The sequence below is a fragment of the Hylaeus anthracinus genome, unplaced genomic scaffold, assembly GCF_026225885.1.
Source record: "Hylaeus anthracinus isolate JK02 unplaced genomic scaffold, UHH_iyHylAnth1.0_haploid 12000, whole genome shotgun sequence".
NCBI lineage: Eukaryota > Metazoa > Arthropoda > Insecta > Hymenoptera > Colletidae > Hylaeus > Hylaeus anthracinus.
Window position 1 is genome coordinate 1,554,394 of NW_026534347.1, and position 16,045 is coordinate 1,570,438.

The following is a 16,045-nucleotide window of genomic DNA, read 5'->3' on the forward strand; positions in this document are numbered from 1 at the left end:
CGTCAGTGTATCAATACCGATATGGACTGGTTATTACTTTGATGCAAAGATATTCTACTAATAATTTAGGAATAGTAAGTTGATCGATAACTTGATTATTATATAAAATACACTAGATACAAGTAACGATGGTAGTAAGAGATGTGCCTCCATTTTATCATTTTTCCCGCTTTTTCCAGCGCTTGTGCTATATATATATACACATTGTTGGAAGAGCAATCTAGCGTCACTGCTGGAAACTCTGAACAGCTGTCGTCTTTGTCAAACCATAGCGGGGGGTTAGCTAAATTCTCGTTTCAAACAGTGCACAGTTCTCTCTAAATCGAAGCACGGTGAGTGTATTATTATAAATCGCATCTATTATTTATTTCGAATTTTTATCTTAAATGACGTACACAAGAAAACGTTTTAATAAGTCTATACATAGGTTGGCGTAAATCTGTTTGATTAGTCGGTGCATCCCATTGGCATATTCATTAACCTTTTCTTTCACAGCCGCGTGCACGTAATGAACGTATGTATATACTCCGATATTACGTACTTACAATATATTAAATGGACTTGGTGTGGAAACAAATACCTGAAGGACGCCATGTTCTTTAGTAGTCTCAAAGAGCACATTTGTGATTGGTTGTGTGGTTTCATTGTTGTTCGTTTTCATTATAATTTTTCTAACGCCTGATTTCCAAAACGAACAAATGGAAATTTAAGGCACCGTTCATATGTCGCCAATAATTGTGAATGTAAACGCTCAATTACGAATCGATCTTTTCGGGGCGAGTTTCGATTTTTTAAATCGATTCTGTTACGAATCGATAACAACTTTAACTCGGTCTTCGATTTAGTAGATCTCTCGCAAAGCGCGAATTTCAATTGAATTTTCGTTGAAACTTGTACGTTTTTCTTTTTGTTTTAATGTTCCTAAAATATTATAATCTATATAAGATTATTTATTTTTCGTCGTCAGATAGTATTTGGTACACGTAATGTAGATAAAACGTTCTGCTCGCTTTCGGGATATTCATCTGGCAAGAAAAGAAGGTCGTTAACTTTTTACGTTTTATTTGTACTCTGTATCCGCTTTAGCGTATCCTGTTGCCACGCATACGTGTAAACGTCGTAATTATTGCGAACAGTTTTAAGAGATGAAGAGTGAACGGTTGTTATCGGTAACGTCTGTAATTGAAATGTAATATTGTAAATTGAAAGCAAGGGCTGTCGTGACTTGGGCAGATTAATGCTGTTTCCTGCCGGAGTGACATATATTTTTAGAAATATTTTCTCGAAGCGTGGGAGTGGTTTCTGCAACGGATGTACACTCAGACGCATGGGGGGCGTACAAAGCGACAGAATGATATCGAGTGATAATAGCGGCATGACTAGAACCTAACTACTAAAAACCGAGTCGAGTGTATCAGAACGTTTCCAATTGATCGAATCAAAACTAAAACAAAAAAGGCTTCAACAGATATTCGCAGCAATGAAAGTCGTAGATCGACCTACCGTTTTTTTTTTTTTTATCAGAAATTTGTTTCAAGCAATTATGCTTGTTTTAACGTCGTTGTTTGGTTTGCTTTTCTGAAAACTTTTTTTTCAACGAAACGCAACAATTGCGTCAGCAGCATTATTGAAACAACTGCCTGAACTCGACGTACGCGTCAGCAGCAATGAATGTGTTAAAAGAAAAACAGTAACTGATACTGCGATAATTCTACCGCCAACCCATACATATACTTATTTCAATGAAATTACGAAATTTATTCATCGTAATATCGTGCAAATTCGAGAGATTCCCAAACACTGATTTTCAACATTAAAGGTTTTCTGCGGCACACGCGACCGTGAAATCCGGCTTCCGATAATCGTTTTTTCACTCGAGCAATATCTATAGACAATCCAAGGCTCCCTTTTATTTCCCTGACCGTTATTTGGGGATTGCGTTTTACTTGGCGGACAATCAAGTTATCCTGGCGCCGCCCGTTGGGGCAAAATCCCCAAAACTGGCCAAAAGCTGCGAAACAGTTTTCAGATCTCCGAAACGAAACTCAATGTACAGGGTTTTTGGGTCGTCGGATTACATACACGATAATTCCGAAACTAGATCGTGATATCAGATGTATTTCTTAATTTTAGCTTTAAGCAGTGATAACTGAGATCCAGTTACGTATGCATCAGAAGACGCTACCCTTGCATCTCGATTCACTTTAGCGCGTAGCCCTTTAACACGGTGACCTTTGACAAATAGGGGCTCCGTGAAATCCTGGGGCTTTCGCGTCAATTTTACCAAAGAATAACGGATACGCACACTCGCCGGGTTGCGTTTTATTGAACGCAGTTCGCACGCAACGTGTGTAACTTTTTCGCTAGATTTCGCATTTGTATATTCGTGGTTCTCATCGATCACGTTTGTTCGATACCATGATAGTTGGCTCGTTCTCTGGCTTTGCAACTCTAAAAAGCAACTTATTATCGAATTACATCGTGTTCGACTAGACTGAAACTTTACGGACTTTGCATGGAAACGCAACGTGAAGTCAGGGCTAACAAAGTTTGTCGGGGTGGCGGGTCCTCCGTGTATTTTCCGGATCGATTATTTCGATAACTCTGTAACGAAATAATAGTAAATTGTCGGAATGAGGGGTTGTTGGGATTCGTTTTCATCGTTGTAAAGTCGAGAATCCGTTGGTATTAGATTTAAAGAAGAATCATCGATATTTTTAAAGGTGACGCCATTTCTGTGACAAGTTTATCGCCAGTCGATGCTGCTGGATGTTCCAGGTTGCAAAAAACGCGTACGACAAGTTTGCGTTAGTTAGGAAGAAAGGTACAGAATTAGGCGCGAGCAAGCGTGGGCGTAGAAGATTCGTAACGAAGAAAAAGGCGAGCAACTGTGAAGGACAGAGGGAGTAAATGCCGATAGAACAGTCGGTCGGGGCGCGACAGTCATAGCGTGGGTGGGGGGCGGGGGTGTTGGAAAAGCGAATACAAACTGGAAAAGAAGAAGAAAAAAAATGAAAAGGGAAGAAGGGAAAGTGGAGAGTGGTCGTAAGAATCGAGAGACAATTAAGGGAAAGGGAGTTACACGCAAGGGAAACTGAGAGAAAAAAGGAAAATAGCGAGTTTGCAAGGGTGATAAAGAGCGGAGAACGGGTAGGAGAGATGGGGCACAAAAAAAAAAAGTTGGATCGAGAGCCAGAAGGAAGTGCTAGGAGAGGAAGAAAGAGAGAGAAGAGAGGCGACGGAAGAAAGGCGCCGAGTGGAGAACGCGAAAGGAAGGGCACGGGGTGAGCGAGTGCGAGAGGGACGCTTTGATAAGGGAAGAGAAGGAGGAGGAATGGTGGAGAGAGGGAGAAAAACCGAGTCACAGCCGTGTATCGATCGTCCGCTTGAAAACTACCCCTTGAGGAGGAGGCGCAGTGTGCAAAGCCGACTACGTACGAGTCGGTGGTGCTCGTGGTGCTCGCGGTCCACGCGGATCTCTAGACGGGTCTAGAGTTTTACTTGCGTGCCCGTGCTCGTCTGTATTTCATCATCGTCATCGAGCATCAGTGCTGGGGTTTACGTTTACCAGGGTGTCACGCATCTCGTCATCGAACGCGCGAGGTGAGAAATCGTTCTGTCGTTGACAAAGTTCCTTATTTAATCGACGAGAGGCGTCCAACGAGATTCCTGCACCCCGTTTCGACAGCGTTTCGAACCTCCTCTCTTAGGCTCCCTCGACGTCGTCGTATCATGTAAAAATCGTTTACACGGATTTCGCCGCGACAGTGCGGCCCGATTCGTTTGCTTTCAACGTTCTAACGAAGTTAAAGATGGTGTTAGATCCACCGCGGCTGGCACCGGTCGAACGATTGCGAAACAACTGTGCTGGCCATCCGTGCCCGTTCGTTATAACGGGAGGCGCTTAAGGTGAACCTTTTTTTACGTGCAACCTTTGCCCTTACTCGTACCAGCCACTTATTCTCATTGCTTCTGTTCTAAGAAGCGCGGCTTATTAAGAGGGACGGGCGCTCGTTAATTCCATCTTTATGAGCGTGCCATTCTATTTTCGGGTTCGCCGCTCGGTAATCCGTGATGAGAGACGTTGTTGCCTTGATAGAAAGGATAGCTAGATAGAGACAATCCAATGGGACATGGTGTATCGTGCAATTTGCATGACGAACTGGTCGTATCGGCGTCATCGGTTACAGTCATTTCTATTCGAGAAATCGGAGTTCACCGCGAACGGAAACGATTCAACTGTTCGGGATTAGTTGGTTAGCAAGGTTACGCATACAGTAAATCGTTGACACTGTTGCGGACGAGTTCCGTTTTTCTTTCGAATCGTGTGCCTCCAAGAGTTAAACGACAATGTGCACGCGCCTACGTGAGTGGTCGTCCGCGCGTGGGTGTGTATTTGTATGAAATATTGGAAAGGATTACCTGTACGCGTGTCAGCGATTATTACATCAGAAGTAAGTCGTGATGCTGGAAAACGTGGTCGATCGATAACATTGAAAATCATCCGTCCGTGGACGGTCTGATCTGGCGAGGAGCCAACCGGCCAGTCATAAATTCGAATCCTTCCCTTTTGTTTTTCAAAATCTCTTCGAAACCTTTCTTGTTGTTTTCACACGAGCGCAAACTTTTGTTCGCAGACTCGCTGTCTTCTACGTAGGACAAGGAAATAGAAAGTATCCACCATGGCGTTCGCAGGACTAAAGAAACAGATTAACAAAGCCAATCAGGTGAGTACATGTTGTATACGCGTAGAACTTCATCGCTGGTGAATGAATAAAATCGTTAATTAAGCAACGAGTACGGTATTACTTTCACCAAGGACCATCAAGTTTTCAGCTGACGCGACTAATTCCTTGACTAATTCATGTTTGTTTGGATTTCACTGCTCTGGATCGTCCAAGCTTCGATATTTGGGAACGCGTTGTACATCTTTTGTAACGTAATCGCATTTTGCTTCAAGATCTGTGCACATTATCCTCGCCCACGCACAGTTAACTGACCGAGATTCGTCGTTCTTCGAGGTCAAGTTTCGAAGCTTCTTTTGACATTAGGGGATCGGTGTGGAATTTGCGATCGAACGTGTCTCTTTCAACGTATTAGGTCAAGTTGTTCGGTTCCATTTTATTTTGTACGTTTGATTAATCGTTACGCGAATCCAGATACACGATGGAAACAATGTACATTACACGTACGTATATGTATTTGAAATCGAGACCAAGGACTTTTGATTGTCAATCTTACGCTTGGGGAGAACCTTTGGACGCGCAGTCTAATCTCGCCAAAGTACGAAATTTATACGACTATTCCGTATAGACGTTTCTAAATCGATCAAATCTGAAACACATTAGTCCAGAATATTCATAGACGATTATTAAAAATATACCGTGTAGTTTGCTCACGGTATCGTGTACTCGATGCAGTGGATCTTATGTAATTATTGAACTTGGTATAAATTGATCGTAATGCGGTAACGAGTGACACTGATACTTTTTTTAAAGTGCATTGTTGAGGTTTCGAACTCTGTGCCAAGCTAGCACAGCTGTTCATTTCAACGTGTAACTTTTACCGTCTACTGTCAAAGGGTACATTTCAGCAATGGAGTCGAAATTAATCCCAAATGTGCGTGTTTTGAATTTCATTTTTTTTTTCTAATATAGCAAAAATTCCTTTGCGCGTTAATTCAGCAAGTTAAATCTTAACACTGATCATGATTTCGTATCGATCGACGTATTCCGATCGTTTACGTAGTATTCTGATCCTAACAGAGGTCTCGTTCGCCTCAATGTACCTCGAGTGGAACAATTAATTCTTATTTAGGTTGACACTTATTAAATTCGAGCTGGGGAAACGTGTCGTCTCGTTCCGAAGTCGGTGAAAGCAAACTGGAAACGAATGATTGCACGCCATGATTGCACGCTTCTTTTTAATCGCAAGATAATTGTTTACAAATTGATTGAAATCACCGGTTGCGTCTCGGACGACGTATAATTACTCGTAACGGCGAAGCTCTTTCCATAAAGGAATGCAAATGTTTCGGATAGTTTAAGCCAAGTTTCTCAGTTCCATTTCATGCTACGAATTTAATTCAAGTTTCCAAGCTTTTTAACGAGTCTTGGAAACGATACTCGTCTCGCTACGAGTACTTTTAACTTCAAGCACGGCGAGGCAACGTCTTATTCATGAAAATTTATATTCAGAGATACGTATCGACGAGCAGAAGCGCTGATCTATTTCCAGCTTATGGAATTGTACGTTGAGTGTTGGGCTAGCGATTCAGTTAATAACGACTCTTTTTAATTTTATATTACCTTATCTTGCGATACCCTATCGCGCGATACGCGAATTATTGAAAGTTATCGAAGGCTTTCTCCTTTCGATTGTTGTTTAGAAATTTAGAACGTCGGATGAGTAGAAAGCATATTAAGATATGGCAAAAGTCTAGAGCATTTCTGTTCGAAACTGCATCCGACAGCGAGGCGTCTTCCTCCACTCGAGCACGGACGCTGCCTCGAAGCAGAAAATATTGACCGTTCAAGGTCATTTCTCGTTGCGAAACACGACAGGTACGAGTTCCACTTTCGCGCCATGACAGCTTGTCTTCCTTTTTAACCACCGACCTATTTAGAAACAGTCTCCAGCGTAGAAAGAGGATCCTCTATGTTGGTATTAATCTGGACATCAATTTCCATCTACTGTTACTTACGCAAAAACGAACATAGTCGACAGCATCGTCGCGCAGAAAATTATAGAAACGCAGAAACTCATTCCAACTCGGAAAATGGGTTAAGCAAGATCCATATCGGCACGAACTTTTTTCATTATTTTAGAATTTATCCCCGAGATCCTGCCCCACCGATAATGAAACATCCCGTGTACACTGAAATGATCCTCGTAATATCATCGTTTACCTAAATCAGTATTTCCGATCATTTTTACGATATTTCGGTCACGTATGCAAAATAATAATTTAAATAGAATCGCGCGGCATGAATTCGAATTAAACGGAACGTGACATTGTAGCTACCGGATATGGGTCAGATTTACTCTAGGACGACGTTTAATTGGCAATGGTATGCTACCTATGTTCCTGCGTGTAGTAACGTATAAGTAGGTCACCGTTAAATATGGGTCACGGTCGTACGGGACCTTCATCAAGTAATCGTGTTGCTTAGCTTTCGCGCTTTTCAAGGATTACGGCGTATTGTTGCTCCGATTATACCGTACGATTCGAGTATCGACGTTCACGGTGATCACGGTAACATCGTTAATCCCTCATACCAAGCGTAATCAACCCTGTGCGGTACAATTGCTTTCTCTCGGTCTCGATAAATAGAATCCACCTACTTTGATCCAGTCTTCTTGGAAGGTTCTTTATCAGGTTTCGATAAATCGACTCGCGTTTCTGTTTGCCATCCCACAAACGCGTCCAACTCGTTCACGTTTCAACTGTCAGTTGTAATTGGAAGGTAAAACCGACATTGAATGTCCTCGGACACTTCTCATCTTCGTTGGCAAACTTTCAAAGGCACATCGCTTTAGATCAATTGACTGCGGATATTATTGATCCGTGGTACCTATCCTTTCCACGGGTGACGTTTTCCCCCCTTTCGAAACTTCTTAGGGTTATATCCCTTGCGACCTTATCCCCTGACCATTTCCTTGCGGTTATCTCGCGTTCCCAGGAAATCTCGTTTCGCCTTTCAGGATGATCTCGGTTTACGAGCAATTAGCTAACGTCGTGCTGTCGTATCTTTCAAAATTCTTGCACCCTCCTCCACGACAATGTCTGTGCTGACGATTTGCTCTTTATCTGCGGTATCGTCTCCGTCAGGTCATCCTGAGTAAACCGAGTAAGTCGAGGATCGCGCAATAAAAGCCACGAAAACTGGATACGTCGCACGTGTGTGGGCAATTCCACGCCAAATCGATAATTCTCGTGTCCCCTGTCGGAGGTGTTGGTATAGAAATATATAGCACCGTATGCCAAATCAGGAGGAAGGCTTGAGTCATCGTTTTTCGAGTCTCATTATTGTTTAAAAGATACAAATCCTCGAAGTTTACACTCTGGAAAGGTTCAGAGCATCCAGGACGTTGGCGACGTCCCTGTACGCAAATCCTTTGTCAATATGATTGACAAAGCTACCCTCAAACAGATTAGAAGCATCGAGTTTAATACTGTTAAACTGCGAAAACAATGAGTTAGCCATGACGAATCCCCGGCACTAACCGAAACCAGGTCTGTTCACGCAGGAAGCTTTGTTGTCTATTTGCTAAGATATTAAAGGTATTACTAGCCGTTGGATCGCAATCAAACACGCTACGTTACAGACATCATTTCTCATCAGAGAATAACTTCTGATATATTTAACAGTCTAGATAAATCACGACTGTTTAATCGAGCTGTAATTTTATCATTAACGCGAGCCGGTTATGTCAATGAACAGCGCCATTCTGGAATCAGTTTCCTCTTTCATTCAAGCTCTTAATGTTCATTCATAAATTTACCTGACCTATTTGTCGCAACAGCGTTACTAATTCAATTATGTTTTCACAGTATATGACGGAGAAGATGGGCGGTGCGGAAGGAACCAAGCTCGACGTCGACTTTGTGGATATGGAGAGGGTGAGCGCGCCTTTTCAATATTTTTAAGGTTTCAGTGACACGATGCGTCGCTTATAACCTTGAATCGATCTCGTCGCGCAAACGATATTCTCTATGATTCTTGACAAAATTAAAAACGCGAGCGCCATGATCGTTTGGAGCATTATACGTTTCGTACCGTGTCGGTTTAGGTCTCTTGTACCCAAAAATATTGGGACAATTACACAGATATTAGACTCGTTAATTATTTAATTATGATTGCAGAAAACGGACGTCACGTACGAGTTGGTGGAGGAGTTACAATTGAAAACGAAAGAGTTCCTCCAGCCGAATCCGACGGCGAGAGCGAAGATGGCGGCGGTCAAGGGCATCAGCAAGCTCAGTGGCCAAGCGAAAGCGTCGACTTATCCCCAACCGGAGGGTGTTCTCGGCGATTGCATGCTCACCTATGGAAAGAAACTCGGCGAGGATAGTATTTTCGGTATGTAATATCGACTTAAAGACAAGCGCCTCTTCACCGCGCTCATGGGCGGTGTAAGTCTGCCTATGTGGCAAGTGTCGGGTCTATGCGAGACCAGAAACGAACCGTTACGTAAGGTGTACATTGGTGCGATAACGAGACCGAAGCCACGGGTAATATTTTACCTGAAGCATACTACGGGCTGTTCCCTATGGAAAATGTATTATCGTGCACGAGGCGATGAAACTTTCTTCGAGTATCTTGCGGCGCATGCCGACTAGACACATAAATATGCATCTAAGTGTCATTTATCTTTTCTAATTCCCGTAGCTCAGGCTCTTATTGAAATGGGCGAGGCTATGAAGCAGATGGCGGACGTGAAATATTCGCTGGACGACACCATTAAACAAAACTTCCTGGAACCTCTGCACCATTTGCAGACCAAAGACCTGAAGGAAGTGATGGTAGGTTGCCCTGCGGTTATTGGAAAAGTTCTCGTTCTCCCATTCTTCCACGGCGAACATCGTCGCGGAATATTGTTCCGGTTGAACGGGATACGAATCCCCGATCTATTGATATTCGTTTTGTTTCAGCATCACCGGAAAAAACTTCAGGGACGAAGGCTGGACTTCGATTGTAAGCGAAGACGTCAAGCAAAAGGTAAGTACACCTTGGCCCCCACGTTGAGTTTATCTCTCTCGTATCGTTATTGATTTATTTAAGCACAACACGGGCGTGAGCTATATACGCGTCCTTGCGACACGAAAAAACTTGACACGCGCGGTTCGCGGTTATAATTTGTACTCTTTCGAAAAATAATACCCGGACAGCTTCAACCTGGAGAACGTCGTAAAAAATGGGAACCGTTTCACCGTTAGCCGTGCCTTCGCCTTTTGTTCTCGATGTTGTACAGTGTAATAGACAGCACATTCGCATGTCTTGCATGTGCACGTTGCAATTATTAGAGAATTGTAATCGACAAAATTAATTTTCGTTAAAGTTAACAACATGAAATTTTTAACGTGGATATTTATTTGGATATTTATTTGCAATAATATTAAATACCTTGTTTACCTGCTATAAAAGTGCGGGCGATCTTGTTTTTCGTTTCTTTGAACGCTGCATTGACTATATGCAGCCGGGAAAAGATCCGCCAGTCCACATTTCGGAAGTCCTGTAAAGACTTCTTCGCCATACACTGGTACGTGACTTCTCCATACCTGCCAATTAACTTATAATTTTACAAGTTCTCATGCTTTGCGTAAAAACACCCGTATCGATACACACACAAAGTTGACGTTGCGTTAGACTAAAAATGAACGAAACCCCAACCCGTTCTTTTCTATAACCTTGAATATACATACCTTTGTGCATTTTGCGGTAAGTGTATATAGACTTATGCCATGATTATTATGCGAGGAATAAGAAAGTACCGTAACAGTTTTTCGTATGTACACGAAGTATTTGCGAGTGCACCAAAAGTACTGCGAATGTCGAATGTATCACTTGCGTAAGTTTCGCGAGAAGATTTATAATCGCACAAGCTTGCGTTAGAAGGGAAGGAACGTACACGATCGAAACGTTTAGCGTCACTTGTACCCGGTGTAATTTTGCTAGAGTTAAACCAAATGTGCTTCTTCTTCCTGTTTCTTTTGTATCTTATGGTACCAAACTTAGGCATTGGAGCAACCCAGTAGTGCAATTTTTAATATCTCGCCGGCGCAAATTTTGCGAGCAGGTTCTCACGTTTCAGACGACGAGATACGTCAAGCCGAAGAAAAGTTCGCGGAGAGCCTCCATTTGGCACAGTTGGGCATGTTCAATTTATTGGAGAACGACGTGAGTTTTATTGAAATTTTAATTTATACATTACACACCTATACGTGGAATAACATTTTCTGTACTTTTCTGTATGTAGGTAGAACAAGTGGCACAGCTGGCAACATTCAGCGAAGCTCTCCTAGATTATCATCAGCAGTGCATCGAGGTTTTGAGAACACTAACGGAAACACTTTTGGAGAAGTATGTATAGTTATATGTTTACAGTATAGGTAGTTTGGTGTATTAAAGGGGTGAATTTGTTTATTACCTAAAGCGAATCGCATCGTATATATATATTTTGTTTGAAAAACTTTTACAGGAAAGATGAAGCAGCGAATAAACCGAAAATGGAATTCGTGCCGAAGACTTTGGCCGATTTACACGTCGACGCATTGCCTTCATTGGATGCTATGAACGGTGGGAACTTCTCTCTTCACGGTAAAACACATTTTACACGTACACATACAAAGATGATATTTCTCGCGGGTGGATTGGCTGTCTGTTTCTTGTTTCCTCTGCCATGCAACATTTCTACGTACCTTGTAACTATACACTCTGATCATATACATCGTCGTACTAAGGCTAATCCAGTCACTTCGTTAACTCCAGAGATTAATTAAGTGTATGTCATTAATTTTCCACCGTATAATGCAAGTTTCTTCCTAACTTCACGTTCAGATTAATATTTTCTGCATTGAATGTGGCATCACTTCGTGTATATCTAACTCTTGAACTTGTAAACAATTATTATATTTATCACACTCCTGTTACACACTGTCCGACTGTTTTGTGTCTATACTCTCGCATACTTGAATGTCTGTCCTTCTGACACGATGTAGGGGCAAGTCGAGCCGGGTCTCCTGTCCACGACGGGAAGCGCTCACAGCTCGAGCTATTTCCGGCCGGAAACCCGCCACAATCTGCCAATGGTAAATTTTGCATGGGGATAGCTTCGACTACTGTAGGGCAATCGATAAATTATTCGACTCGAATGCCATTACTCTCCATGCATCGCAAGACTAGAGACTAATTAATGTTTCACCATTTATGTATCTTTTTCAATGCACTCGTAAATTAACCCCAAACCATTACTTATCGGCATGCATGTTTGTTTAATAATTGTACTCCTGATTTCCGTACTTTATCTGCTTTTATAAAAGAGACTTTGTCTCTTTGAAGTTTCAAAGTTATTTCGCCGATTCATGTAGACTTTTAATCGAAGTGTTCATTTTAGCCTCTTAGATTTAATTTCGTAATACATACCGACTATTACATTGAGCGATTATATTGATACCACCTAGCAGACGCTTAGATACCATACTTTTTAATTGCATACTTTAGATTGTCGCAGTGAGCTTAACGTTCATTTATTTTATCTCGTTGTTTATTTATTTCTCGGGATAACGAGTATCCCCAAAACTTTTCAGCTTCTCCTTTGCCATCTCCGAGTAAATCTCCAGCAAGAACTCCGATGGCAAGACAACCTTGCTGCACAGCTCTGTATGATTTTGAGCCAGAAAATCCTGGAGAACTCGGGTTCAAAGTAAGTGTAAAATAGTTAGGAGGATTCGAAGTTAGGAACTAATGGTTATTCTTGGAAATGAAAGAAACTGTCTAATGACCACGTCCTTTCTTACAGGAGAACGACACGATTACTCTGATTCAGAAAATCGATGAGAATTGGTACGAAGGTAGCGTGAACGGTCGCACGGGTTATTTCCCAGTAACTTATGTGCAAGTTGTAGTACCATTACCTTAAGAGGGCAACGCACGCCCCGAAACCAAAGACCCAGCATTCGTTCACCAGCGTCTCCAGCAAAATTATCTTACTCTCCGATTAGCCTAAATCTCTATTCAAGACTTCTCTACTATCACTTACGTTGTATGGTCCCAAGCTTGTTCGATCTACGGATTCAGAGTTTCTCTGTCTTGTTTCGTTTCTTTCGTCTATTATCCCAAGAATAGATGTATACGCATGTTAATGTACATATATAATGTTATAGTGTCTTTTATCGACGTAAGGACCTTCGTGCGCGCAGATACATATACACATATAGACACGATACACACACACAGATACAAATAAGCATACATACATACACCAAAGTACCTACGATGGCAGTCCACTGTCAAGGGCGGCTCATTTTTCACGTTCTACATATGTCGTCTCATGTCATGATGTAACATCTTCGTTAGTTTCTCTCACCAAAGTTCAATTGCACAAAGATATCAGACTGTCAAGACTGCATTGAAATTCGAATACCAAGAACGTTCGAATACTCTTACGTCAAGTATTTTAATTTACATCATTATCAACGTATCGCGTGTTACGTAGTCGAACTTTAAGTTACTTTCCTTCTGAGAGATAATCCGAGAGAGTCTCAGCTTAGGATTCCATTGATCAGTCAACCATTCGAAGCGTGATGCATCACCAGCGCGAAAGCCATCTCATATTGTACATGTTTTTTATACGTTTAGTTGTTCGTTAAAGCGCACGGTTCCTTATGCGACGAAACGTTCATCGAATCATCGGTGTACATTTTTAGTTGGTCCGCACGGCGCAGCGAAAACCGTAACTCGTATAATATATTCGTACATTGTATAGCGATTCGTTCCCCCATTCCCCGAGTCGTTTGACGTTTTTCTCGAACGTACCCTATTCTTTTTAATCATTTAGGCAACACCGAATAGAAGTTAGGATTTAGTTTAAACGATGTTTAAAATGGCGGCGAATCTCTTCCACGAAGTCGTTATCAATTGACAGAGAAAACAAATAAATTGTTTCATTATTTTCCATCGTGGTTCAAGTCACGAGAAAACAAAGGATTACATGTATTCTAGATTCCTTTGTCCTTAGTTTCGTGTTTATCGTTAGCAGTACGTTGTGATTTTTTAGAAGTTATTCGTCATCGCTAAGGATAACTACTTAAATGACTTCCTCGAATGAATTCGAATTGCTGGTATGTTAAAACACACGATTTTTCTTTCTCTGCTCCTTTCATCGTTACCCGCACGTCGCCTTCGTGAATTTCCAAGTTCTGAAACGAAGAAAAAAAAATGTTAATATAAATCAGAGTAATTATCACGATTATGTCTTCGCGTCACAGATGTTTGATTCGTTCCCTTTGCTGACTTTGTACGAGAGTTCAACCGCCAGAACAATGAAAGTAATTAAGGAACTTGGTTATTTGTTGCCACGTGGATTTTAGGTATATCTTCGACAAAATATTTGCTAAGCATAATGTAATGATGATAGAATATATAACTTACACGTATATGCTGTCGATGACGGCGACAACGGTGATGACTACGACGATGGCATTATTATTATTATTAATATTCGCATATTTTTCCATTACCGTTACGGTAAATACAATTTACATCGTAAAACGTTCTTGGCCTTACATTCTGAATCTTTCCAAAGCCAGTTTCGTATAGATGGTATTTATGAATTTCGCGGCACTTTGAACAGCGTTTCGATTAACGTATGTAACGTTATAATAATCGAGGTAGTCGTACCAATTAAGTAAAATAATGATACTACGCGATCAAAAGATATTATTAAACCGCTAGTTTTACCTATATTAATGTTATATTAGTTGTACGTATAATCTGTATACATTATATATATAATAGGTATTTTTTATTAGTTAATCGCATCACTATGATCTCGTACAACGTATGTCAGTGAATTATAATATATTTTCGGAAACAGAAGATATTAAATACGACGCGTTCAATCGAAACGTTGTTCCAACGACCGCTCAAATTGCCAAGAATGAAACTCACGGGTTCATTTACTGCGGGAAAAAAAAATTGTTACAAATTATTGGCTGGTATATCTGGGTATATCACTACTGCTGCTACCGTCATCAGCATTCAGTCATCGCAGATGAAGAGGAGGAAAAAAAGACATTGATAATTTTACCTATTGTAATTATTGAGAGTCATGAAACTTTTTTCCGAAAAGCTCGAAGTGTTATCAATGTTGTGCAATATTAAAGTTTAACATCACGGTGTTTAAGCAGTTGTCGCGATCGCTGGATCGGTGTTTCTCAAATACGCGATCAAGTAAAAAGCATTACGGAAATCGATAGATTAGTGGGAATAAAAGATTCTTTTGTCGAGTCCAACGATACCGAAAGCATTCGATAATATATATTCTGTCAATTTTCTTCGTTTTAACGCATTAAACGCCAAGCCCACTTTAGTCAAGAAATATAAACAAAAGATAAGAGAACGAGAAGCGAGGGTGGACGATGACTGAACGCTTCTGCCGTGAATTTATTTTTTTTTTTTATATATATCAAGAGATAACAGGCAACGAAACGTCTATTTCAATACGACGAAGAAAGTTATAATTTTGTTCGAGGCTGGCGTGGCGTTTAATTTGTTAAGCGACAGATGAGACTCTCGTTCTTGTGATTTTACCTAGGCCAGAACGACGCGCTTGCGAGAGAACGTAATCGTAGCGAATAGGTGCCATACAAGCGTTTTCATAATTTATTGAATTACAATGTAAGAAAGAGAAACGCGAAAAATACAACTCATAGCGCGATAACGTTGTGATAACTTTATGTTCCTCGAGGCGCTAGTATCTGCTGGGTAGTTTGTCAATTAATATGAATACGAGAATCAATAAGGCGTGAGTTCCATCTTCCAAGTACATGATGAAGAGAGAGAGAGAGAGAGAGAGGGAGAGAGAAAAATACAGAGGCAATGTTAGATATAAAGAAGTCGTTGAAAGCAATGGGAGTCCTGCAACTTGCGTCCATGTGCAAACGATAGCAATATAAAGAAACGGAGATATTTTCTTGGAACGAGAGACATATCATACGTTGAACGAGGTGCTCGCGATTTGAGAAACGCTGTACCGGCACTGTGAATGAAAACTACGAGACAAAGTATCATGGAAGAATAGTTTGTCGCGCGGTTTAATATTATTTCCACGTTAAATCCGCAATTTGCCTTCGCTGTTGCGGCCCCCGAAGCAACCGTTGCGGGAATACAAACGCGATCGACGATCGTGGTGTAACAAAAGAAAATGTAAAAAAAACAGAAAACTGGAAAAACGAAGAAAAAAAGGATGAAATGAAAATGATCTATAATTATTAAATCGGTATCTTACTCTATAAATGTTGGCTATTGTTAAATGTTGAATA

The 16,045-nt window shown here is 41.1% G+C and overlaps 1 protein-coding gene across 6 annotated transcripts; it reads left to right on the forward strand.

The window, feature by feature from the left end:
* The first annotated feature begins 12 nt into the window (after positions 1 to 12).
* Positions 13 to 15,579, forward strand: LOC128890104 (endophilin-A). 6 transcript variants are annotated; one of them, XM_054148317.1, is made up of 14 exons: positions 13 to 332; positions 2,724 to 3,603; positions 4,638 to 4,727; positions 8,555 to 8,623; positions 8,867 to 9,083; positions 9,393 to 9,526; positions 9,656 to 9,722; positions 10,201 to 10,263; positions 10,816 to 10,901; positions 10,981 to 11,084; positions 11,203 to 11,321; positions 11,723 to 11,812; positions 12,311 to 12,426; positions 12,523 to 15,579. In XM_054148317.1, the coding sequence occupies exons 3-14, from the start codon at positions 4,683 to 4,685 to the stop codon at positions 12,640 to 12,642; spliced, it is 1,230 nt and encodes a 409-aa protein (XP_054004292.1). In that variant the 5' UTR covers positions 13 to 332; positions 2,724 to 3,603; positions 4,638 to 4,682; the 3' UTR covers positions 12,643 to 15,579. The 6 variants fall into 6 exon arrangements, with proteins under 6 accessions (XP_054004292.1, XP_054004295.1, XP_054004298.1 ...); XM_054148320.1 differs by having other exon boundaries at positions 11,203 to 11,300; XM_054148323.1 differs by lacking the exon at positions 11,723 to 11,812.
* The last annotated feature ends 466 nt before the right edge of the window (positions 15,580 to 16,045 follow it).

Excerpts from the sequence above, each read along its gene's own strand:
- LOC128890104 (XM_054148317.1), top strand. The coding sequence starts at position 4,683 with ATGGCGTTCGCAGGACTAAAGAAACAGATTAACAAAGCCAATCAG. Across the intron at positions 4,728-8,554 it reads AGATTAACAAAGCCAATCAG|TATATGACGGAGAAGATGGG; the intron begins GTGAGTACATGT and ends ATGTTTTCACAG. Across the intron at positions 11,813-12,310 it reads CCCGCCACAATCTGCCAATG|CTTCTCCTTTGCCATCTCCG; the intron begins GTAAATTTTGCA and ends AAAACTTTTCAG.